The sequence below is a fragment of the Lagopus muta genome, chromosome Z, assembly GCF_023343835.1.
Source record: "Lagopus muta isolate bLagMut1 chromosome Z, bLagMut1 primary, whole genome shotgun sequence".
Taxonomy (NCBI): domain Eukaryota; kingdom Metazoa; phylum Chordata; class Aves; order Galliformes; family Phasianidae; genus Lagopus; species Lagopus muta.
Window position 1 is genome coordinate 57,331,719 of NC_064472.1, and position 23,535 is coordinate 57,355,253.

General features: G+C 35.2%; 1 protein-coding gene across 3 annotated transcripts in view; it reads left to right on the top strand.

The window, feature by feature from the left end:
- MCTP1 (multiple C2 and transmembrane domain containing 1) overlaps positions 1–23,535 on the top strand; it is a 269,069-nt gene that overhangs the window by 154,232 nt on the left and 91,302 nt on the right. For all 3 annotated transcript variants that reach the window (XM_048930524.1, XM_048930525.1, XM_048930526.1), the window contains 6 exons: positions 4,441–4,534; positions 16,089–16,191; positions 18,320–18,422; positions 18,797–18,898; positions 19,247–19,321; positions 21,090–21,209. In XM_048930524.1, coding sequence (XP_048786481.1) covers positions 4,441–4,534; positions 16,089–16,191; positions 18,320–18,422; positions 18,797–18,898; positions 19,247–19,321; positions 21,090–21,209 — 597 coding nt within the window. The remainder of the gene's footprint in view (positions 1–4,440; positions 4,535–16,088; positions 16,192–18,319; positions 18,423–18,796; positions 18,899–19,246; positions 19,322–21,089; positions 21,210–23,535) is intronic.

A 23,535-nucleotide genomic window follows, 5' to 3' on the forward strand; every position in this document is an offset into this window, starting at 1 on the left:
AGAGAGGGGAGCTCTTACTCCAGCATTTCTTAATACCTAAATCACTAAAAGTAACTGTCTCACGACACACAGAGAAAAGGAGGGGGAGTTATGAAAGAGAGGGGGGGGAAGCCTATTTCCACTTAAAATTACAAAGCTTTTATTGTACGATGCTGCCAGGTGTTTAGAAAGGCTTCTCTAGACACTCAGCCATTAAACCAAGCTCTGACTAACAAAGAGCCGCTTAATTTTTTTTTTTTTTTTAGATTTTAAAATATTCCTATTCCATGACTGACATCCTTTCAACAGCTGAATTTAATAAAGATGTACCTTATCAGTCTGTGCAGATAACGTGAAGTGCTAGTACTAATGCTGTACAATATTCTTCAAACAGATTAGCAGGATGTGCGCTTCAGCAAATTTATTCTGGCTATCTCCACTGAATCAGCTGTCTGCTAATGCTTGTACAACTCATACACCAATAGTGTTATCATAAACACAGTTTAATAGAGGTGACTTAGTGAGGCTAAACATAATATTCCTAAACCAACTGAGAACTAAAGTATTTCACAAAATCTCTGAAAAATAATTGCAATTAAACGAACTATTTCATATTTGGGAAGCCACCAAGACAGCCTCTGGTTGTCAGAATAGATCTTTAGAAGTATAATAAATTTATGCTGGATAGATTTTGAGGTGACATTCTTCTAGCTACCAGATGTAACAATACCATATTTCTGTGGATTATGCTGTGGGAAGATGCGATGAGAGTCAAGTGATACTGATGGTTTTGATAATTTAGAAGCAATACAGCAACACGTTATGACTGAATTATTAATCAGTTTTCATAAATACTCTTTTTTTTTTTTCTCCCCAGTGTAAAGCATAAGATGGATCTTTTCTCCCACAGTTTTGGATGTGTGTCATTTTTCTTGTATTTACAGTAATGTGTGTGTTTTAAAAGGTTTGGGTTTTTTGGAGGATGTGCATATCGCAGTAAATAGAACTTCTCATTGTATGTTTTTGAAAATTACAGCATCCTTTTTGAAAAATATTGCAGCTTTTATTAAAATGACCTATGGATAACAGCAGAAAGAGACGACAAGGATTAGCAAAATTCGAATAGTTTATTTTCACTGATTTTTGATTTATCTTTACTATTCATATATCATCTTCAGCGCAGATTAGAAGAATGAATCTGCAATTAGCAAGATTTACTATTTCCATTCAGCCTCTGTATTTTGGGGCTTATTTTTTGTTCTCTTAAAAAATCTAGATTCTATTGGAGAAATATATTTTGCACCCTTTCCACAGCCAAAAACAGCTAATGAGCTGACCTTACCATCAGATCAAATAGCCTTGGAAAATGACTCTATTACTGTCATTTAACCATTTGTAGCTGAACATCAGAGCCTTACAAATTAAACAGGCATTACTGTTTGAACCATTATTTTACCACAATTGTCTGAAAAGATTAATTCCTTTTGGGGTGAGGAAGGGGGCGCATTAATGGGTACGGACCAAGAGAGATTGTATGACCTTTTCAGAACGGGTGTGCTGAACCCACAGTCCCCCTTGTCACAGTTTAAAAACCAGAGGAGCTAGTTTAGAGAAGAAGTTGTTAGCATTCCATTTTTATTATGACATTTCACAGTCATCCGATTTAATGTCCCTTGACCAGATTGTCCACCGTGAGACGATGGGCTTGAAATGTTATTTAGAGCATTGATAAAAGGTGAGCAGTTCTAAGATGACAGCGAGTCATAAGGCTGGTGGTGTGACATTAATTTTCTCCATAACAGAGATGGAATAAGACGTCATGGTGACAAGCTGTCAATCAGTACTGGCCCCTCAGTGTATCTCGATGCCATAGGATGGGGTATTGCTTCTCCCATAATAGAGCTGAACTGAGATGCTCTCCCTGACAGCTGCTGCAGCCATACAGAAAATATATTATACAGCCTTTCATTAAAAAAATAAAGAGGACCCATCTCCAGAGCATTTCAATCTTTTCCCATCTATTGAGGGCTGAAAAGATTCACTGCAAATCACAGATTCCTCTGCTATGGAAATTCCAGGCTTCAGAAACCATACAGTTTTTGAGGCCTTCAACATTAATCGTAAATAAGACAGAGTATCATCTGATAAATTGTTACTTAAAGTTACATATTTAAAGTAATATATTAAAGTTGTTTGCTTCTTCCAGAGTCTACTGTAGCACTGTATACAATTTCACTAGTCTCAACCATTGTGGCTTGTGATAAATTAAACTAAAGTTACTGAATCTCTAAAACTAAAGTTCAGAAATAATTGTGGGACGTTAACTAGGGTAGCAAAGTGAAATACAGTACCAGTGCTTTTTTTTTTTTTTTTTTTTTTTTTTTTTTTGCTTGCTTTTTTTTTTTTTTTTTTTTTTTTTTTTGGCAGAATGTGCATTTTGCAGGGTGTAATCTTGGGGAAATCCTTGGTACTGTTTGCTGAAGGGGAGCAGTTGTTGTTTGTCTTGATCCATGTTTGGGTTTTTGCTTTGTTTTCTTCCTGAAGCTAGCTGTTTGTTTCGGTTATTCAGAAACTTAGGTAAAATATGGGAACCTGTTTGTAAATCCTTTCACTTCCATCTTGGTATTAGAGCAGAATTATCTGTTACAGTATGAGCCCTGATAAGAAGCTTCCAAACCTTGATCATTATTGTTGTGAGAGATGGTGCCAGTGCCAGCATGCTTTTGAATTGCAGCACTGCTATCTGTACCACCACTTCTGCCACTCTCAGCTGGTGTGTAAGCACATAAGCAGAGGATTGAGTGTGTGCAGATTGAAGCTGACTACCAGTAGTTTCACGTCTTATTTCTGATGTTAAACATAATAAATACAATTAGAAACTGTAAACGATTATGCTGTGATAACATGCATGTATATATTTGTATTCTGCATGTGTGATACTGCACTTAACTGGACTCAGGATACCAAGGTCAAACCTTCACTGTAAACAATAAGTAGTCAAATGGGGCTTATGAAATAAATATCAAGGAGTAATCTGACTGCTACAATTGTCTTATTAACAGAAATACAGGAATGTGTGTTATATGTCTAACATTATAATGAGTATGTTATCTATACATAAACATATTCCAATTTTTGCAATATCTGATACTACCTTTAAGCAGCAGCTGTGATTTTCAGATAAGTGATGTTATTCTGTTTTTCCTTAACAGTCAGTTTTGACTTCATGATGTATTTCAGAATTTTGACCTCGTCTTTACCTAATGGTTGCATATTCTAGGAATCTAGACCACAGCAGCAGATAGAAAAGGCTTCAAATGCTGCTGTATCTTCACATAACTAATTAAAATATTGCAGAGCATGCCTGTGGCCTTTTCCAATGTTTTAGATGTTAAAATGCTTAGAAATAAGGATAGGTGATACCATTCATCTACATGATTTGTAGAAACTTAAAAATTTGATGAAATATATGATTTAAAGTGTACTTTAAAATGTAATTGTAGATTCCCCTTTTGGATTTTCTCTCATGGGTTATGAAGAAAGTAAACAATAATGTAAAATTTGCTGTTAATTGGTTGCATAATCAAAATCCCATTTGGTGTTTCAGCTTTTGAAGTTCAACAACTTTTAAATCATACTCAAAGTCAGATGTTAAAAATTTTGGCATAACATACTCAGGTGCAGCAATATTCCCAGATTATTACACTTAGGCATTTGAAAAAATAAAACAGTTTCCAAGCAGATTTCTAAAACAATACAGGGTGTGTAAATCCAATTGTTTGTCTACTCTTCATTTTTCCTTCCTTTTATTTTAATACATATGGATATTGAAGAAATTAATGGTAGGAGAAAAGATTTATAGTAAAAGCATTTTGCCATATAAATAGATCTGTTTTCTTGTTTATGTTTTTCAGTCTTCTTTGCCTGTGATTGTTATAAGGATTATTAAGTTGCTAGAATATTCTCTTGTATTTGCTCATATTACTTGGTGCATACATGCTGCATGCAGGCTTACATATAATGATCAAGTACAGTGAAAGTAGTATTGGTCCCAAGTCATTGTTAATATTACTGGAGCTATCAAAGGGAAAATATGAACACAGATTGCACAGAAGTAGCAAGGGAGAGGAAAGAGTATTTGTATAGTTTGTATTAATTTTGCTAACACCCTGATACATAGTATAATTCTGATAGTCAGTTCACTACTAAGAGTTTAAGTCAGCAGAATTAGTATGTTTAATTATTTCATAATTTTTCATTTGTGTTTTTGATTGATATGTTAAAATGGCAAAATATGAAAGAAGCACAATTACATGTTCTTCAGACAGTAGTATGTAAAGGTATGAGATTGTTAGAAGTATTCTGACTTACATCTAAAAGAGGGAAGATACTATCAATATTGCTTTAATTTTATTTTGCAATCTAGAATTATACAATTTTATTTTATTTTATTTTTTTCAGAGTCCAATGAGAATGTTTCATAACATGAAAGATGTGGGATTTCTTCAGGTAAAAGTCATTCGAGCAGAAGCATTGATGGCAGCTGATGTTACAGGCAAGGATTTCTTTAGTTTCTGTGACTGTAAATATCAATACTGGGCCTTTTTACAGATTGAAAAATATATTTGAAACAGAAGGCTATGCAATTCTTATTGTCTGCTTGCTCTTTCTCACCTTCTCCTCATTAAAAAATCATCAGACATCATAGAAACAAAATTTGTAAGCAAGGCAGCAAGTCATCCTAATGCTAGCAGAGTGTAACATAGGTTGTTGCTGAGAAGGCTGAAATATGCATTTTTCTCCAACGAAGGTTCTGCAAAAAATTGCTTGAGATACATATTCCAGATTTCTTTTTATAGTGGATACAAAAATACAGAATATTCAAAATTAGAGAAAAATGCAACAGAAAAGGCAAATAGAAGTTGGTACATATGAATACAACTTTGAAGTTTTTGCCAAAGTAATTGTTCCCTGTCAGATACTTAGCAAGGCTGTTCTTTGGTTTCAAATATTTCAAACAAATGTTAAGTTTCCTTTAACTAGTGATGGTCTGCTTAAGAAGGGAAATTATGTATTTTTTTCTATTTTAAATTATGGATTGATGGGGGATAATTTAACATGTTTGTTTTGAAAACAAAGAAAAAATTATTTCAGCCATACCAATCATGTTTCCTTGGAAATATTGAAGTTGCATCCTGAAAGTAGAATCACGGTCATACTGCATAAGTTGGGTGAAGCAAAGTGTTTTCTGTGTCAGAAAATAGCCATCTTTACTTTTTTAAAGAAAGGAAAGTAAAAAGCAAACTATCCTAATATATCTGGTTTGAGTGCAATTCGAACATAAATGTTCTGCTACATGAACAGATAGAGATACATAGCAAGATAATCACTTTTTAATTGTTTTGTGCAAATTGAGTAGATTTTCTTATATAAGGCAACAGAATAAACATTTTATTGCTGAAACTGATCTTCCAATTTGTGGCACACAAAATAACAGATTCTATTTTCAGAGAGGTTGGAGAAATGCTTCTAAAGATTCCTAACTCTGCTTTGACCTTATAATCCAATGTGGTCTGAACAGAGAGAGAGATTAAGTTATTCAGGGGCAAATGGGATAATTCAGTCCCTGACCTCGTTCAGTCTTCGACTTTTCCAGATCAACATGTCATTTGTGCTGGTAGAACAGATTTTTTGGAAATACATTTTATTCAATTAAAGATGTAGAGAGCTACCAAAAATATCCAGGTATTATATTTAGAATGACAGTGAGGAAGACTGGAAAGAACACTCAATATCTTGCCGGTGTACTGAGTGTTTTGTTCACTAGCATTATGCATTATATGCTTTTTAAGAAGGCTGTGCATTCAGACACAACAGAAATGCTTGCATAGTTCAGATAATAGTATTCGATATTTTGAAAGGAGGACAAATGGTTTTAATGAAATTAATTTATGTGAATGTGTACAGATGATTTCAGATTAAACTTTGAGGAGGAATATTTACAAATTATTCTAAGTAGTCGTTTCCTGACTGTCAGAAAGTTTGCAAAAATTACAAAAAAAGCTTGGCCATTCTCCTTTATGAAACTGAGCAATAATTACTAGTCAGCGTAGAAAATGCTGTCATTAGTAATATGACTTATGTGACTGAAGATTGGTTTGTGTGAGTAAAAGCTCAGGCATAGTTTGCTCTTCCTAATACATCTTTTTTTTTAACAGTTTATTTTTTGCCTTCTTCTGAGTCTGAAAAGCTGAAGCGCCTGTATAGTACTTGTATGTTTTGCTTTGTTTCCTTTCTGTTGCACATATCCCGTTTCACTTTCAGAAATCTTTTCATATGAAGTAGTGAACAAACATTTGCTAGTTTGGATTTGAAAGGATTTTCAAAATTCATAATATTCCATCATTAAGCATAAGCATAAATTCCTTTAAAAATGTGAATTTCTTCTTTTGTTACCATACATTCATTGAGAAGCATTGTAATACTGTATTAACTCTGTGTGAATAAAGAACAATTGAGGTTCTTATTGAATGAATGACTAAAAAGCACAAATTACTTTTTAATGAAACCCTCAATTCTTCTTTAGAGAGAAAGCCCATAGCCTTGTTTAGCTGAACACTACTACAGTAGGTCACTTCAGCTAAGGCTCTAATAAACTGTTGATAGTTGATGGTAGTTTTCTTTTTCCGTGTCAGCCCTGGACAGTGCAATTCAAATCATTAAGGTTAATACAAATCTTTAAAAAAGAGAGGGAGAATGAGAGGGGGAGAGAGGAAAATAAGAAAGAGGAAAAAGAGATTAAGGATACCGGTTAAGGTCTCAGTTTTCAGCTCCCAGGTATACACAAACGACTTGAAAAAGTTGCCACAGCAGACTAAAATTTCTGTGTTTAGATGTGGACAGGTGAGAAAATGGTGACTAGCAGTCTGCAAATGGAGTGCTGTATAAGAGTGTCATTAATGGGTTTGAAATATATACGAGAAAAATACCAAGTGAACGTCCTCTCTCCCAGCCTACCTGTAAAGACTTTCCTGAGAAACAGATTACTGTGGAAGGATGAGAGGTTCCTGATGGGTGCCTGATGGGTGCCTGATGGGTTCCTGAAGCCTTTCCCTGGTTTCCGAGAGAGTTGAAACACAGGGCCTCTGGCAGGGCCAGGGCCTTGAAGAGTGCTGTTCAGTTTATCAGGATGTTATATCCGGAAAATTGTACCTCAAGATCATTCTTTCTAATGTCAAAACATAATGCAAGGGCTGCCATCCAAACAAAAGATGTTCTGTTGGAAATCCTGGTTGCAGTAGGTGTTCATTTGTATAAAATGTAAATATTCTTATATGGCTTTTGTTTTGAAACTATAATCTAACAAATGGAATTAAATTATTGACTATACTAATTTACATTTTCTTCTCTTCCTGAGAAGGAAACTTTTGTGTTGAAGCTATTTGATGCCAGGCTGTTTTCTTCCTATAAACTTGGATAAAAGGAGTTGTACTTTTTCCTCTCCCCTTGCTCTTCTATTGGTCCTCCGGAAGACATACAGCCTGGCATAATTTCATATATGGTTATAATGAAGAAATTTTAAATTAGAAAGTATTCTGATAATGCCATAAAATATGTAGCGGATTCATCATGTCAGTTGACTTTTGAAATTAATACATAATCTGTTCAAAAAGTTTTTTGCATCTCCTTTATTGAGTCATATACATTTATTCTTTTCCTTATGTGAAATAAAATCAAAAGCTCCACATTGTTAATGATGAGAAGGAAGCATGGTGGGAAAAGTTGTGCTACAGGTTTTATCAACGTCAGTACAAGTCCTATTATTTTGAAGAATAATAGTTAGCAACTCAGATTCATTAGCAGAGCAAAATCTGAGCTCCTTGTGACAGTCAGCCTGGAAAACAGTTTGTTTTGCTGTCTTTGGGCTTTAATTAAGACATGTTCCATTCTAGCCCCCTTGCCTGCCCCTTGCCCACCCCCACCCTGCTTGCTGTGTCACAGACTGGCGATCAGACGCTTTCAGATGGTCCAGCCCATGACTTTGACCTTCTGCGCGGTCCGGCGTTCCCTGGGGAACCGTTCAGCTCATGAGGTCTGATTTCACACTTCCAGGATGCCTCGGCTCTCTTAACAATGACAGGGAGACAAAGCCCTTTAGAGCGGGCCGCATGGGGACTTGTTTAAATTGGAAACTAGAGAGGAGTCAAGGAACAAGGTTACAGGCTACAGAATAGTGCTTTTAATAAAGAGCTCACAGCTCTGGTTCAGCTCAAAGAGGGCTACCTCTGTACAATTAATTGAGACATTTATCTGGAGCATCTTAGGCCTCTACTTTCTCACAGAATTATGTGATAAATATCAGCTAAGAGGCAAATGAGATGTGCATGAAATGAATTTTTAACACTTTGATTACTGTGTCTCCAGTCTTCATTAGAAGTTAATTTATTTGTATTTCTGACCTTGTTATTAGTCTGATGTCTGCATTTTTTGGGAGGTACTGAGATTTCAGAACCTGATATTTGAGACAGATTTTATCGAAGAGCTCAGTGATTTTTATGTTTGCAGTCAAAAGCATTTCAGGTTTCTCCACCTTGGAAGAAAAGAAGCAGGCATAGAAAGTGAGTCTTATTTTCTTTGTAAGAAAATGATATTCAGCCTTCTTTCTAAGTAAATCCCATGTTAAAATTTTGATTGAAATATTTGAAAGTAGAATGAAGACACCAAGATGGCTAAACGTGCAGAATGTAAATGATTTTTCTAAAATCTGTTCTACTAAAATGTCCTAATATGTTGCGTGCAAAAATAGTCTTGGAAATTGTTCCTCAAATGCTAGCAAATGTCAGAATGATGTACACAAATGTTAAATTCAAAAAGGTATGGAAGCCTGTACATATAAAATAGAAGGAATAAATTCAGAGACCCTTTGGAAATATGTTTCCAAAAGCAATTTGCTCTGTCGATTAGTGCATTTAGAATTTAATATAACTTGAATTATCTTCACAGAATAATTAAATCTATTAGATAGGCACTAATCTGGGGTAGATAAAATCTCACCTGATGCTGTGTCATTTACCTGAAGACATTAGTCCAATATAATGTACTGCGAAACTACCTTTTTTTTTTTCCCTACTGAAAGAAGCAGTTTTAAGTTACTAATGACAAAACTAGGATTTAAAAGACATTTTTTATTAATACTACCTTTTAGAGTTAAATATCCAGGAAAAATATTTGTAATCATTAACATATTTCTGCTTTTCTTTAAATATTCTGTGGAAACGAGTTGAGAGTGGTTGTGGCACTGCACTGAACTGCTTGGTAAGATGCCTTCAGCATTTTTGAAATCATACCACCGCAACATGATTGCAGCAACATTGCTGAAGAGGAATTATCATTTCCACTTTAAAGATGGAAAACTAGGAAAGGTTAACTGACTCAGCTAAGGCCCACAGAGCAAGTCCTTGTCAAAGCTGGCATTTGGCTTGGGTCCTGTGCTTAATCCATTAGATAAGGCAGCTTCTCATGCTATTGAGCCATTCCTCCTTCTGGCCAAAGGTCAGACTGACTGCTCTGTTGCAGGCAGCTGGCTGGCAGGGATCTTGGAACAACATTAGTGACATTAGCGTCTGCATGAGTGGCACTGCCCCCCAGAGTCATGAACTGGGTGTCTTGTCTTCTCTTTCCCCAAAATAAAGGCATTTTTTTTACTGCGGGGACACACTTGGACAGGCATGGCCTGCATTAGGGAAGAACCTTAATAACCAATGAAATATTCAAACGATATTTCAGCTTTCATAACCAACTTAAAGTTGGTTGAACTTTGTGAAATTATGGCCTATGAGCTTGGCTTTTTGAAATAGAACTGGAATTGAAATCCATTATTAAATCTTTAGACTGTCCAAAACATTTCTATTAGTCTTTCTGCATCTAGTTCCATTTTGATATTGTAATTTGACTGACAGACAAATACTTAGTCAGAATAAAACTGATAGTGTACTGGCGACCTGCTTAAAAACAATTCATAGTCTAGCATATGCTGGAGCTGGTTTCTACCAGTTTATATAACTAGTAGACTGATCAATGACAGATAAATGTTAGATTCTAATCTATATTTAATCTGCCACATGGTTTCTTTTCTTTTGAGAAAATGTTAAAAAATGAAATTAGGAAATGATCTGTGACTTTGAATTTCAATCAGTGTGCGCTTTTTATAGATGGAGTAGAGGCATCTCCACAGGGTTGATGGGGATCTAGCCCCGTGCTATCTGCAGTCCTTGTAAGTTAATCTTTATGAATTGCAGTAGGTTTTTCAGAGGACAAGTAGATCTGCCATACGCTTCTTGGCTTGAATCTACTCTGGAAAGCAGTTACATCAGTGGTAGTTACTTCTAAGAGTCCATGGCAGCTCTGACTAGGAAAGAAAGAATCATTGCATGATGACTGATGGTTTGATTATTTTTTTGAATTTTGTTTACTACAAGCTGATTTCTCAAAGACTGAAAACAGAATGGCATAATATTAATAACTATGCATAGGTGTTTTTTCCTGCCTAAAGCATGGAATTATTTTACTGCATAAAATATGGGTGTTGCCTTATGTCTGATTACAACAGTCTCTCTTTTTTTACATTATATATAGCTGACGTGTTCTTCTGGAGAGTTTTGTAATCAAAGAACATCAGAGTTTAAGTTATACAAAGCATGATAAACAAGAAATACAAATTTTAGCTCTGATAGCTATTGATCAAGGGAAATAATTTGATTACAAGTGGAGCCAGAAAGTAAGCACTGAACTTCAATAATGTCAAGTTGACGTTCTTGTTTTCAAGAGTGGCTGGGAATATTTTTATTGGGAAGATAGTCTACCAGGAAACAAAACATTCTGTTGGACAACTCTGTTCCTCAGAGACTCTTGAAAGGAGACACGCATGTTTAAGTTGACCATAAATACAGATAATCTTGTATTGCAATGTGGGAGCTCTAACATTCAGTTAAAGTTTCTTTTTATGCATTTATATGTCATTTACACATTTATATATTGTCTTCTATAAGATACTAGCATTTGAATTGGTGGCATCATTCAATCTGTGGTGAGAAAAAGTGTTACTCTGGGAATTGAACTGGAGGTGAAACTCACTTTGTTGGTTTGGCTGGACCTGTTGCCCGCTGGAGTTGATGTCATATAGAGCCTGTATAGAAACTTTACATCACCTCAAGCCTGGAAGATGGGCTGCAGCAACGTGCATCTCTGAAATGAATGCACTACTTAGATTTCTTTAAGCGTACAACATCAGTGTTTAAGTGTTTGCAAGTTACCTAACATCCTTTATGCTTGCTAATTAAGTAGAGCATAACAAGCCTGCTTATCTAGGAACAATGGTCTTTGAATTTGTGAAACAGTCATTTCTCAAACTTTCCAAAACACAACAGAACTGTTAGATAATGTGGTGCTGTAGCTGCTTGAGGAAAACGAGTCAGAAGATAAAATAGTTTGGGGTTTTGCTGTTTTCATTTTCTAAGTATTTTGAGAAGCAATTCAACATTGTCACTACTTAAGTCTTTTTTATAGTAAAAAAAGTGTATTGCATATCCTTAAAGAGAAAAAAAGTTGTTCCAATTCCCATCCTTCTGCACTCCTGATAATGAAGCCAAGAGCTTCCTGTGATTATAATGTTCAATGTGAGGGACTCACTTCTGATTGAATAAAGTAAAATAATTTATGTAGATCTAAGTGCAACAATCTCAGTTTGCACTCTGGTCTTGCTGACTGCTGAAACATTAAATGCAATACAGCACTGCACAGAATGGATATCTGTCAAACTGGTTGCAATCTGTGGTATAATAAATAAAGTGGGAAGCTTCAAAAGATAAGTAGTTCTTTAATTTTTTTAAACAGGAGCTTACCGTATGAAGTGCAATACCTTCTGGGTGTAATTCTCTGGGAGTATGAGTCTGTAATGAATAAAGAGGAGAAAAGAGTGAGAATGGTCCATCAAAATACAGGCTGATTTCTTTTCTAGATGACTGTGAGGATTATTTAAATTAGCACTTTATTTCCATAATTTTAGGAGCCTTTAGAAGTCTACAAGTAGAGTTCAAAAAACACGTGACATTACAGTAGCAGAGTGGATTAATGACATTTGTTTTACTTCTTATTGAGGTTTACTCCAGGTTTGATTTCAGTCACTGGGAAGGTGTACTTTACTGGTTTTACTACCTACTCATTTTATGAATTCCTACAAACAGTGCCAGACATAATAGTGATTAGTCCCACTAAGGTCATAGGATTACTCAGAATCGCAAGTACTGGTTTCAGTCATGCTGAGAGCATGCTGTGATGTGTGAGTGCCAGGTGATGGTCTTATCATTTCTTGCACAGCACTAAGCACACGTGTTTAGGGCTATATTTGGATGCAGTTTGTGGATATCATCCTGATCAATAAACTTAGGTGCCTCTGAAGTCATCAAATCAGAAGCTGAAGTCCTCTGAAGGGCACAGACTAGGAAGCTAGTTATAGCAGCCTCAGTAGACACATAGGTTTGGGTAAAATTTCTTGACATGTGACAGGTGATACAAGGTGATATATGACAGTTGTGATTCAGTTTGTAGTAGAGGGCATACTTGTGATAATGATACAATTTAGACTGATGTAGTTGAGCTTAGGCAGCTCAAGTCTAATTGAAAGTTTTATAGTGTACTTTTAGGACTGTTAGGTAGATATCACATGCATTTCTGAACATGTTTCTTTCTTTAATACAGAAATAAAAAGGGTTTACTTTTTTTTACTTTTTTTTTTTTTTTCTTTTCAATTGCCAGCTTCATTAACTACTCAAAAGTTGCATAGCTTGGTTAAAATATGCATTGTATTTAAGATACTGGTTTGGCAATAACCCAGTGATGAGTATATGTTGTCAGTCCCTGGATTTCCTGAGCCCAGAGACTAAGCAAATCTAAGGACATCGCCTTTTAAGTATTATTATTGCTTACTTAAGGCTTTCAATAGGAATGGTCCCATTACTTTAGACTCTTGCAATGTGGCAGGTTGCCATAGTGATCAGTGAGAGGTAAGATTGTAGATATTATTTCTAATAATGAAACCTTGAAGGATGACGGATGTGAGTTGTATCAAGCACTTCTACATTTCTTAGGCCTTATCTTTCTTGGTCATGTTCACTTATTTGTGTTGGTATCCAAATAATTTTTGCACATGTTGTATGTTTTACATGTCAACTAAGAGTATTCTTTCTGATACTCAACTTAGTTTTGCATTTTTTCGTATACAGAATAAGCACCTATAGGCGGTGGTGAAAGTTCTTGCAGAGGAACTTCATAGTTTTCTCTTATGCTTAAAGCAGTATGCCTTAGCACAGATTTTGTAGCAGGGAAAGTTCTACTTGCAAACCATGGTATTCGAGCCTTTGCATGTACCTTTTCATAATACTTCCTTTTGTCAGCGTTGGTCTCAAACTATTCTCCACTTAATTGGGAAGATAGGTAAGCTACTTGAAAAGGTGAGCGTGAGAGAATGATTCTTTCCTTTCTGAAAACTGTTTGTCTTTGGTTTATCAAGGACTTCTGTGATTAATTATGTATTCTTTATATTTACCTTATATATCTTATATTATCTTATATATTTAGCATTCTTAAATGGATTGATACTCATAAATTTAAAGAGAGTCATTGAAAAAGTGCATATCAACAGATACAGAAAATAAATGCATCTAAATAAATGTTTGGTTTTTGTTTTTTGTTTTTTTTTTTTCCCAGAGTGTTCTTTTAGACACTCCAGTGCAATTTACTCTGTATGACTGAGGTAGTAAATGAAAACACCCCGCTCACCTTTTTTTTTTTTTTCTTTTTTTTTGGGGGGGTCAGTTTTGCCTTGTTACTGTAACTACCAGGAGTTTGGTTTTTGTTATTTGTTTTTGGGTTTTGTGTTGTTGTTACAGTGACTAAAGAATTAATCCTTTTTCAAGTTTAATCGGACAGATTCAGTGATATTCTGTGTTCTGAAAATGGTAAACATCTATTCTAACTGTAGCTCACAATGTGTTTAAAACAATTATTCTTTGTCATTAAAGTTAATAATATGCACATTAACCTCTGATGTAGTCTGAATCAATATTGCAGTTTGGAAGATTTGACCCCTGGACAGTTTTGTCTAAATATTGATTTCATTGTCATTTGTATAAGGTATGAAACAAATTACATGCCTTCTTAATATCATTAATGTAGCCCCATTGAGCTAATCAATTTATAGCTTCTTATGATACATGACATAGCATGACGGAATTATTGAAGACACTGTGAAATGCAATTGCATAGTGAGCTAGACTTGACTGTGGAAGGCCACTGCCAACACTCAATAACTTTTCAGCACTGCCACCCAAATAAAGTCCAGAGACAAGAGTGACTCACTCTGTAATATGCAATTAAGTTCTTAATTTCGACAGAAAAAATCTTACTTGGGTTCTGGGAGCAGCAATATATTTTTCAGCTTTGTGGCCTTAAATTAAAATAATACATACACTCGTGTTCTGTGCTGAGGGCAAATGTCAGACACAGAAGTCAGCCAAGCTAGAAGCATGATCACTTTACAGTGTTCAGATTTGCCAGTAGCATACCTGGTTGTGAATGAAACTAATAGTTTCATTTTGCTAATTGGTTTAATAGTAAAACAGTGAGCATCAGACTGTGCCTTTCAGCTATTGGATGAAATCAAACTAAGAGAGAGAACATCCCTCTGCCTTCGCCAGCATTTACAGTTATTGTTGTTGCTGCCATAATTTAAAATTTTATGCTGCACTATGATTTATTCCCTTGAATGGCTCTTTACTGCATCTGTCTTCACACTATGACTCCTCATGTTTTCATGATTGCTCCTTCCATCATAGCTGTTCCTCAGATCTATACATTCTTACCCTTCACTCCAGGAAAATTCAGGGATGCCCTTGAAATCTTTCTCTTCTTTTGCTTCTTCTCTCTTTGGAGAACTCCCTTTTTATACAGGTAAACTGTTGCTAAGCATGTGATTCAGATGTCAAATTGCTTTCTTTTGCTTTCCAAATACAAACCCTGGTGTTGAGAATATCTAAGAAAAAGCTTATGTAACTTGTACATGTTCCTCCTACTTCTAATAAGAGTGGTTTTTCTTGCTATCTGCTTGACTGGTAGTTGAGTACAGGTCTCTGTAAGTAATTGACTCTAAGCTGCCACACATTTTGGAGGCATTCCCCACATGTATTTCCTTTCCTTTTATATTAAAAAAAAAGCCAAACCAACAACTTCAATACCCAGGCAAGTACATTGTTTCCATTACCTGTGTATTAAATTTTCAAAACAGTATCTTCATACTTTCTCATGTATTGGCTTTCATGCTAAGGGACCTTCTTGTATGTATACGCGAAGCTACTTCATTGTGCATTAATGTATACAAAAATCTCAACCATGTTTGAGCCTCTTCTGAGCTGAGACTACAGCCCACCATTCCAGCTGATACTGTCTTATTGCTTAATTGTACTTGCCTATTTTCTCAGGTGTTAGGCTTTTATCTGAGACTGTCTTTAAGGCTGTTTGATTTTGAGGAAAAGATTTGTACAGCAAATTATAATAATCTTTGGATAAGTATCATAGAAGCTATATTATTACAAATCGTAATAAACTTCCAGAAGAAGTTATTCAAGGAATAATATCCAAGGGATAATAAACTTCCAAAATATCAAAATTATCCAATTATGTTACCATTCCAGTCAACATAGGATTGGCATGATAAAAATTCCCTTATCTGTGTCAGAAGGGTGCTTGGCACCTTTTGGGAACATGCTGGTTTTGATCATCAAAATCAGTATGGCAATTTTTTCATCTTTCTCCTTTTCCTCCTCTTGCCCTTTGCCTTCACAAAAAGATGTTGTTTTAGTGATAAATGTTAATAGATTACAGGGATGAACACTCTGTTAGACTTGTATTATATTGAACATCATCATAGGACTTACCTGAATTAATTATTGGGTGATTTAAAAAGCAGCTTAGAAAGACAAGTAATCTTGATTTTAAAGTTGCTCACAGTGAGTTTTCTCAATTCATAAAATTTGTTCCAAATTCTTTCTTAATAGGTAAAAGTGACCCATTTTGTGTTGTTGAACTGAACAATGACAGACTGCTGACACATACCGTCTACAAGAACCTCAACCCAGAATGGAACAAGATCTTCACATTGTAGGTGTTTGGGTTTTGTAAGAGTTTGATTCTTTTTATTTTGGGTTTCATTTGTGGGTTTTTTTCCTCTTTCTTTCTTTTTTTTTGAAGAGAAAGTATAAGATCAAATATACTTTCTGTTGATCCCAGTGAAAGTAGTCTGCCTGATGACATACTGCTGTCTCTGAAGTAAACAGGTGAATACTTGTCTTAGAATTAAAAACATGAAAAAGTATAAACTTTCAAACTTTTAAAATATAAAAAATGTACAATTTTAACAATTACAAAAAAAAAAAAAAAAAAGTAAAATCTGTGTCTAGTAAACCAGCAATATGAAATGCTAAACATCTGGACTTTGCAGTCTCTAATGGAAATTTGAAGAACCGCAGTGATTTTGACCCTGAAGATTTGTGTGAGAAAGAAAGGATTTTGTTATCTCTGTTACAATGTTGTAATTTTAGTAAACACTAGAAAGCTACGAAAAAGGAGGTATTTTAAATGCATTCATACTTTTCTGAATTATAGTCTTTGTATGTTTATATGAACTCGTTATTTCCATTTGCCAACTGTGTTTCTCATAATGTGTTCTAGCATCGTAATAGTGCAGTGCTGCTATTGGGCAAAATGTAGTCTTAAGTGTTTAGTTTATTGGGAAGTAATACAGTACCTATTTTTTTCCTTTAATTTCAAGACAGTAAAAGGTTTTAATAAAGTAGGAAAAAGTTTTCTACCAACAAAAGGTTATTTTTCCCCGTTACTTTTCTTGATCTGTTGCCTTTATTTCTCCCAGTTTCTCTCTGACTGCAGTGTGACATCACTGAGCAGAAACACAGATCAGCTGCAGATTCCTCTGCTGCTGAAATGTTCTAGTAATCCCCTGCAAAACCAATAGAGGCTTTAGCTTTGTGTGCATTTATCTAACTTTATCATAAGTGAAAGTGTTGTGTTTTGTCCTTGATCTCAAAGCACAGCCTGACTTTAATCTTTGTATTTGTTTCTTCTGTTTGTTGTTTGCATACTTGGCATCCGGAGCTTTCCTTGCCTTGCTTGCAGTTGATTCTCAGAATGAACTCTGAACAAATGAAAAAATCTCACAATAGTTGTACTTCTCATTATCTTATTAACATAGTTCTCATTATTCAAACATGCTAAATTCTTCATTTTATTTTTAATTATCTACTTACAGAGCCAGTAAGTAATCAACATGCATTGCTTGACGGTGTTCTCTATGTAAGGAGCTGCCTGATTTATAGAACAAAAGACTAGTCAGGAAACAAATAGAAAAACTCTAAACTACCTTAAAAGAAAGTTTTTACCTATCTTATATGTTTATCAGTTATTCTCAAATTTGTCATTTAGTTTTGGAATACTGATGCAGTTTATCTGGAGATATATATTTTAGTGAAATTTAAGTGCTCTCCTTAAATTCCTTTTTCCTGAATCATCAGTTTATTCAAAGATAACTTCTCTCAAACAATTCTGGTATCTTTTCTCACAGTAAGGAATGTGATTTTTTCACTTGAGAGTCTGCATTTTACTGTGATGTTTGTTGTGTGTGTTCGTGGAGTGTTTAAAGGCTTGCAGGCAAGGAAGAGAACTAGTTGAAAAACACGTTGCTTCCCATTGCTTGTTGTAATTTGTTGTAATGACTGCTGTATGTTTGTAATTAAGCAAGGATTTTAAAATTAAAGAGCTCATTCTGTCTACAAGGATGTGCTCATGTATCTGATGATGATTTTCACTTGTGAAGCTGCAGATAGCACAGTATTTGCAGTAGAAATTAGAGCAAAAATAGCAGTGTTTGAATGTGGCTGTAAGGCTCCTGTTCTTCTGTCTGCCACGGTAAATCCCCGGCACTGCTACATGATGGCTCCTTTGCAACTCATGCAATGTTAGCACCAGGTAGAAAATTTAAAGCAATATCTTTCAGAAAACTTCTGGAAAAGCCCTGCAAAGCACACAATTGCTGCAGCTCCTTGAGAGCGCTTGGGTTGTACAGAAAGATGCCTAATTCACTTGAATTTTGCTCTCTGCCCTTGGCCTGACAAAGTACAAGGTTTTCTGGCTTTGCTACCCTTTTGCACTTTTGTCCTTGGTAACTTCTGGTGTAGGTGAAGTCTTTCCTCCATGTCTGCTTTTTCCTCTGTAGCAATGTTAAAGACATCCACTCAGTGCTTGAAGTGACAGTTTATGATGAGGACCGCGATCGGAGTGCTGACTTTCTAGGCAAAGTTGCGATACCACTGCTATCTGTAAGTTTCATTCACTTGACACGCCACTATGTATTTTTCCTGCTGAAGGAAGGAGAAGGGAAAAGAGAAAAAAAAAGGGGGGGGCTGGGGGGGGGGGAGAAATGAATGTGCAGCTCTGTGTCTGTCATTTCTCAACCAAGGTCTGTAATAAGAACACTAAAATTTTAACATACTCCATTCACGGCCATGTTGAATCCCATGATAGTTAATTTTTCCTGACAGACTCGGTCCTGGTAATGAACAGGTACTTGTCAGACTTGCCACAGTTGTTTTGGGTTCTCTGTCAGTTTCAGCAGCTGGGGGTCAGGGGTCACCAGGGGGGGGTATTCAGCGGAGACCGCGAGACAGACGGCTGTCATGTCCTTTTCCTGCAGATTCAAAATGGTGAACAGAAAGCCTACGTCTTGAAAAACAAGCAGCTGACAGGGCCAACAAAGGGGGTCATCTATCTTGAAATAGATGTGATTTTTAATGCTGTAAGTCTTAACTTTGGGTTTTTTGTACTGCTAAAGAGTTCAGTTTCATGAAAGCTTTTGTTCCTGATTTGTAGAGAATTTCTGTCATTCCTCATTTTCTCTAAACCTTGATGTATACCACAGAATACTCTTCTGCCACTGCCTGGCACACCCACTCTTTTTGTTTCTGCTGCCACTGCTACTATTGCTGCTAACGCACGAAGCAGCAGCCTTTGCCTCTGTGTGCATCTGTGTGTCCTGGGCTTGGCAGCTGTGACTTTGAAACTTCGTAATTTTTGCAAGTCGGAGCATGTGCTTTTAGTTAGAAGCAAGTAAGCTTGAAATATTGACATACATTTTAATGCATAGGTGAAAGCCAGCGTGCGAACCTTAATGCCCAAAGAACAGAAGTACATTGAAGAGGAAAACAGACTGTCTAAACAGGTAAAGAGTAAGGAAACACTAATCCTATCTAAAAGCCTTAATATCAAGTGTGCACATCTAAATATCTGGTATCGCACTGCTGAGGGTAAAGAATAACATTTTCATTACCTGTTTACAAAAGAATATGATAGGTAGAATGAAGCAGAAACAAAATACGTCGTTTTATTGTATCTCTTCTTTATAAACTGCAACTTAAATTCCGTGAAATAAGTGAATAAGAACACAGTTCAAAACATCAGGTTCCACACATATCAGATTATAGTGCAGGTGCATGTAAGCTAAGTCTTGCATAAATCTTTGCTGTTAACCTTGACCTGAAAGGCTTCCATTTTTTTGCATGGTAGAGAGGCATTAAGCATTCTTATCCCAAATTTTAAACAAGTTCATGGAGTAAAGTTTGAATCCCAGTTGGAGGCAAACTAAAACTTATTTTAACTTTTCATTATACCCTAGCTATCTGGGTAAGAAATGTGTGGACCTTGTTTCTTTTTCTCCTAGATGCTCTTTCCACTGATAGTTTTAATGTTTGTTAAACGTTATTTAAACACACATCTTGCCTTTTTCTGCATCTGAACTACTTTCATTTTAAATTTTTCTTTAATATGAATGATCTATTCTATATGGGAGAACTGAGCTTTTGGTTAAATTGTAGTAATAAGGTATTTTGTTCATTAACAAAGACAGAAGTCTTTGAACTGGTTTTTATTTTGAAGAAAACTTGCATAATTTGTGTTGTCTGCTGGATGAATTGTAGATTAGCTATTCAATATATTTCATTTATGTTATTCAAAAAGCAGAATATTTCTTTCTGTACTCTTTTTTGATGTTACTAAAGCTACATTTTTCATGTTATGTCAGTCAAGAAACAGGAAGGCATTTTATTCAAGGTTCATTCTTCTGCCCACTTTTATAAGAGAAAATCATCGTTGTTTCTGAAGATTGCAGGAGGAAAACACTTCAAATATCCAACTGTTGTTTAGGTGTTGTTTTGTTTTGTTTTAACTTACATGGCATATCCCACCACAGTAACACCTAGAGGGAAAAAAAAAAAAAAAAGAATTCTTTATATATCAGTAATGCAATAGCATTTCAAAAGATCCATAAGTTCTGGGAGAGAATGTATCTCTACAGCATTTTCTATGCTATTCAACACAGAAATTGAATGAATAACCTCTTTGTGTACATTTATTTTTATCAAATGTTCTGCCATTTTAGTAGACTTATGGGTAATCTCCTGAATTAAACGTAAACCCATTATATTTTATTTTGATGTAGATGCAGTTAAAGTTATTTTCATAAAACACTTAAAAACACAGGGTGATGAGAATTTGTTATGGAAACAGTTGATTTTAGAGGAGTAATTTTGCATGGTTTTGGGTTAGCATCTTGCAGCATCTTTTTTTTTCAAAAGGTAAGAATTTTCTAAATACTTAAGAGTATGGACAGTGTCACCTGCTCAGTAAGACTCTCGTATGCTGATAACAAAATTGTTCATGATGTTTGTAGCGGCTTTTGTAAAATCTCAAGCTGCCACTAAGCTGTGAAAGTAAAGAGAACAAGCAGTATATCAGTTAGAAATAAATCCAACAAACAAAAATTTACACATTTATCTAAAACTCTCCCAAGTGTCTCTAAGTATTCTCTTTGTGTGAGTTGGACAGCTTTTTTCAATCTTTGCCCAAATTAATAATGAGAATATTATAAGGACGGACCTCTTCTGAAGCTTTTGGGGTTTTGAAATATTTTTGTTCTTTCATCTTTTTAATAGCTGCTACTAAGAAACTTCATTCGCATGAAGCGTTGTGTCATGGTGCTCATAAATGCCGCCTACTACATTAACAGTTGCTTTGACTGGGATTCACCCCCAAGAAGTCTTGCTGCTTTTTTGGTAAGTTCTTCTTTATATTGCTATTAATCACCATTGCATATTTACATTGTAGACTGACAGATGGTGCAGTGCTCATGTGGAGGTATCTGATTGCTTGTTTCTTTTGAAGTTTTATTTAAAACTAAGGATATCACCAATCATTTTTATTCATGTTTTTAAGAAGTAATTGTATAATGTCACACAAACAATATAGTCTTCTAGATATATATACAAATATGCAAATAAAAAATGTGATACAACACAATACAGCTACTGAACTATACATATTTAGCTATTCACAGGTTAATATGCATATGGAATACTTACCTGATGCCTACTGAAGAAAGAAAAACGGAATTACATCCTGTGCTCTTTGTCCAATGATGTTCTTTCTTTCCCTTGATGCACAATTGTGGCCATGAAAAAAGTTGTGTTGCTCTTAAATCATGCTGATTTCCAATCACAGAATGCATTTGGTAGCATAGTTGGAAACACATCAAATTTCATGAAGAGCTGTTATTTGATTACTGTAGTTTTAGAGCATTGCAGTAGAAATGTCTTCCTGATAAAAGCTTGAGCCTTTTCAGTTTTCTTTTAGTACTTATTTTGCCGTGTGGTAGTTGTGGGTACATTCTGTCTGCACTGGTAGTATGTAGATCTGCTTCCAAAGGCTTGATCTCTGCTTCTCATTCTGATGGAATTTTGTCCAAGGGTCACATCATCCTACTGTAGAACAAAATATACTCAGCATATTTTTTATTAGCTGAGTCAAATCTACATGAACTTTCATCATGATTGTGAAGTTTGAACTGAGTTGTTTTCTGGAGATTCATAGTTATCATTGGTCCACAAGGAATCTCGTGATCCATCTTGGGAGTGGTTCACTTGCACATGTAATGCTGAGTTGTGCTTGCACACAGATTAAACTGGAATTCAGTAGATTCTATTAAAAAGCTATACTGTTATGTATCATTTTCATCTCTTTGCTATTATACACATTGTGTCTCCTCTTGAAGTTGTCTCCCAGAGGTTAGAGCATGTCACAGTGAAATGTCACACTGAAATCTCCAGAAAGAAGATGAGAAATAGGCCATTTTGCAAGTTTCCAGCCCTGAAGACAGATAAATAATGTGTTAAAATTAAACTTTTAAACTAGCTGTTTCTTCCTTCTTGTTGAATTTGAAGACACATGCTGATAGATAATATCCCAGTACAAACTTGCAGTCATTTCATGAGCGAAGTATGTGAGGGTTGACTTTTCAGACCTTGGATTTTCCGGAGTTAGATACCCTTTCTTCATACCTGATCTCTTTGCTTTCCATACCCATCTCTTTGCTTTCCAATGGGGCCTTTCTTAAAGAAGACAATATATGAAGAAGCTCTGTTTTACTAGCTCAGTTTTCATAAGTATAATGGTTTAATTATGATTAATAAAAGCCCTGGAAAGCAGGATTACACTTGGAAAGCCTGGATTAATATGATGACTTTATAATAAATCGCAGTTATCTGCTTTATGCTATTTGCATGCTGAAGTGTTCACCAGTTTGTTTTTTTTTAAATCGTTCTTCTTGGAGAGTCACAGTGTTAGTAGAAGAGACTGAAAAGTGCTGAGTGCTGTTACTTACACTGTAGAACTTATATTACTCAAAATTTAAATTAGTGTTTTATCATGTTGCTCTTCGCTCATTCTTTCTTAGTGCTATCCAAACCTACCAGCTCAATAACTGGTGTTTCACATGCTACACATAGAAGTTTTCAACATTCTGAATTATACATTTCCCATCTCAGACAGTATTTTGTCTGTTTTTGTTTTACTTCATTGCTTTCGCAGGGGATTTTGCCTGAATGACTTTTTTTTCTCTTTTTTTCTCTTTTCTTCCTCCTCTCCTTTTTTTCCCCTTGTGCCTCAGTAATTCACAGGAGAAAAATAATTACCATCTAGATGTAATTTTTAAATTTTTGTTGCTGAAATTATTGTGACATATTATTGTCATGGACTTATTTTTTATTCAGATATTCAAATTTACAAATAGCTTGTGAGACATAGGTTGATGAGATATGGTTGAGACATAGGACTTACGTGACTTTGGGTTTGAACTACCAGATGTTATATTAAATAACAGAGTGTGTTACCAGTTTGAACTTAACACTTCTGAAGCACCTAAATACATTACAAAAGAACAGAATGCATGCGGAGAGCCCTTGCATAAATTCACTTTAAAATAAATTTCTAGATTAATTTGGAAGTTTATTTTTGCCCTTAATAATTAATGCACTATGCTTAAGGCAGAAAAACTGTATGAGAATATGCAAAAGTTGTGTGTTTTTCTTTAGATTAATCTACTGT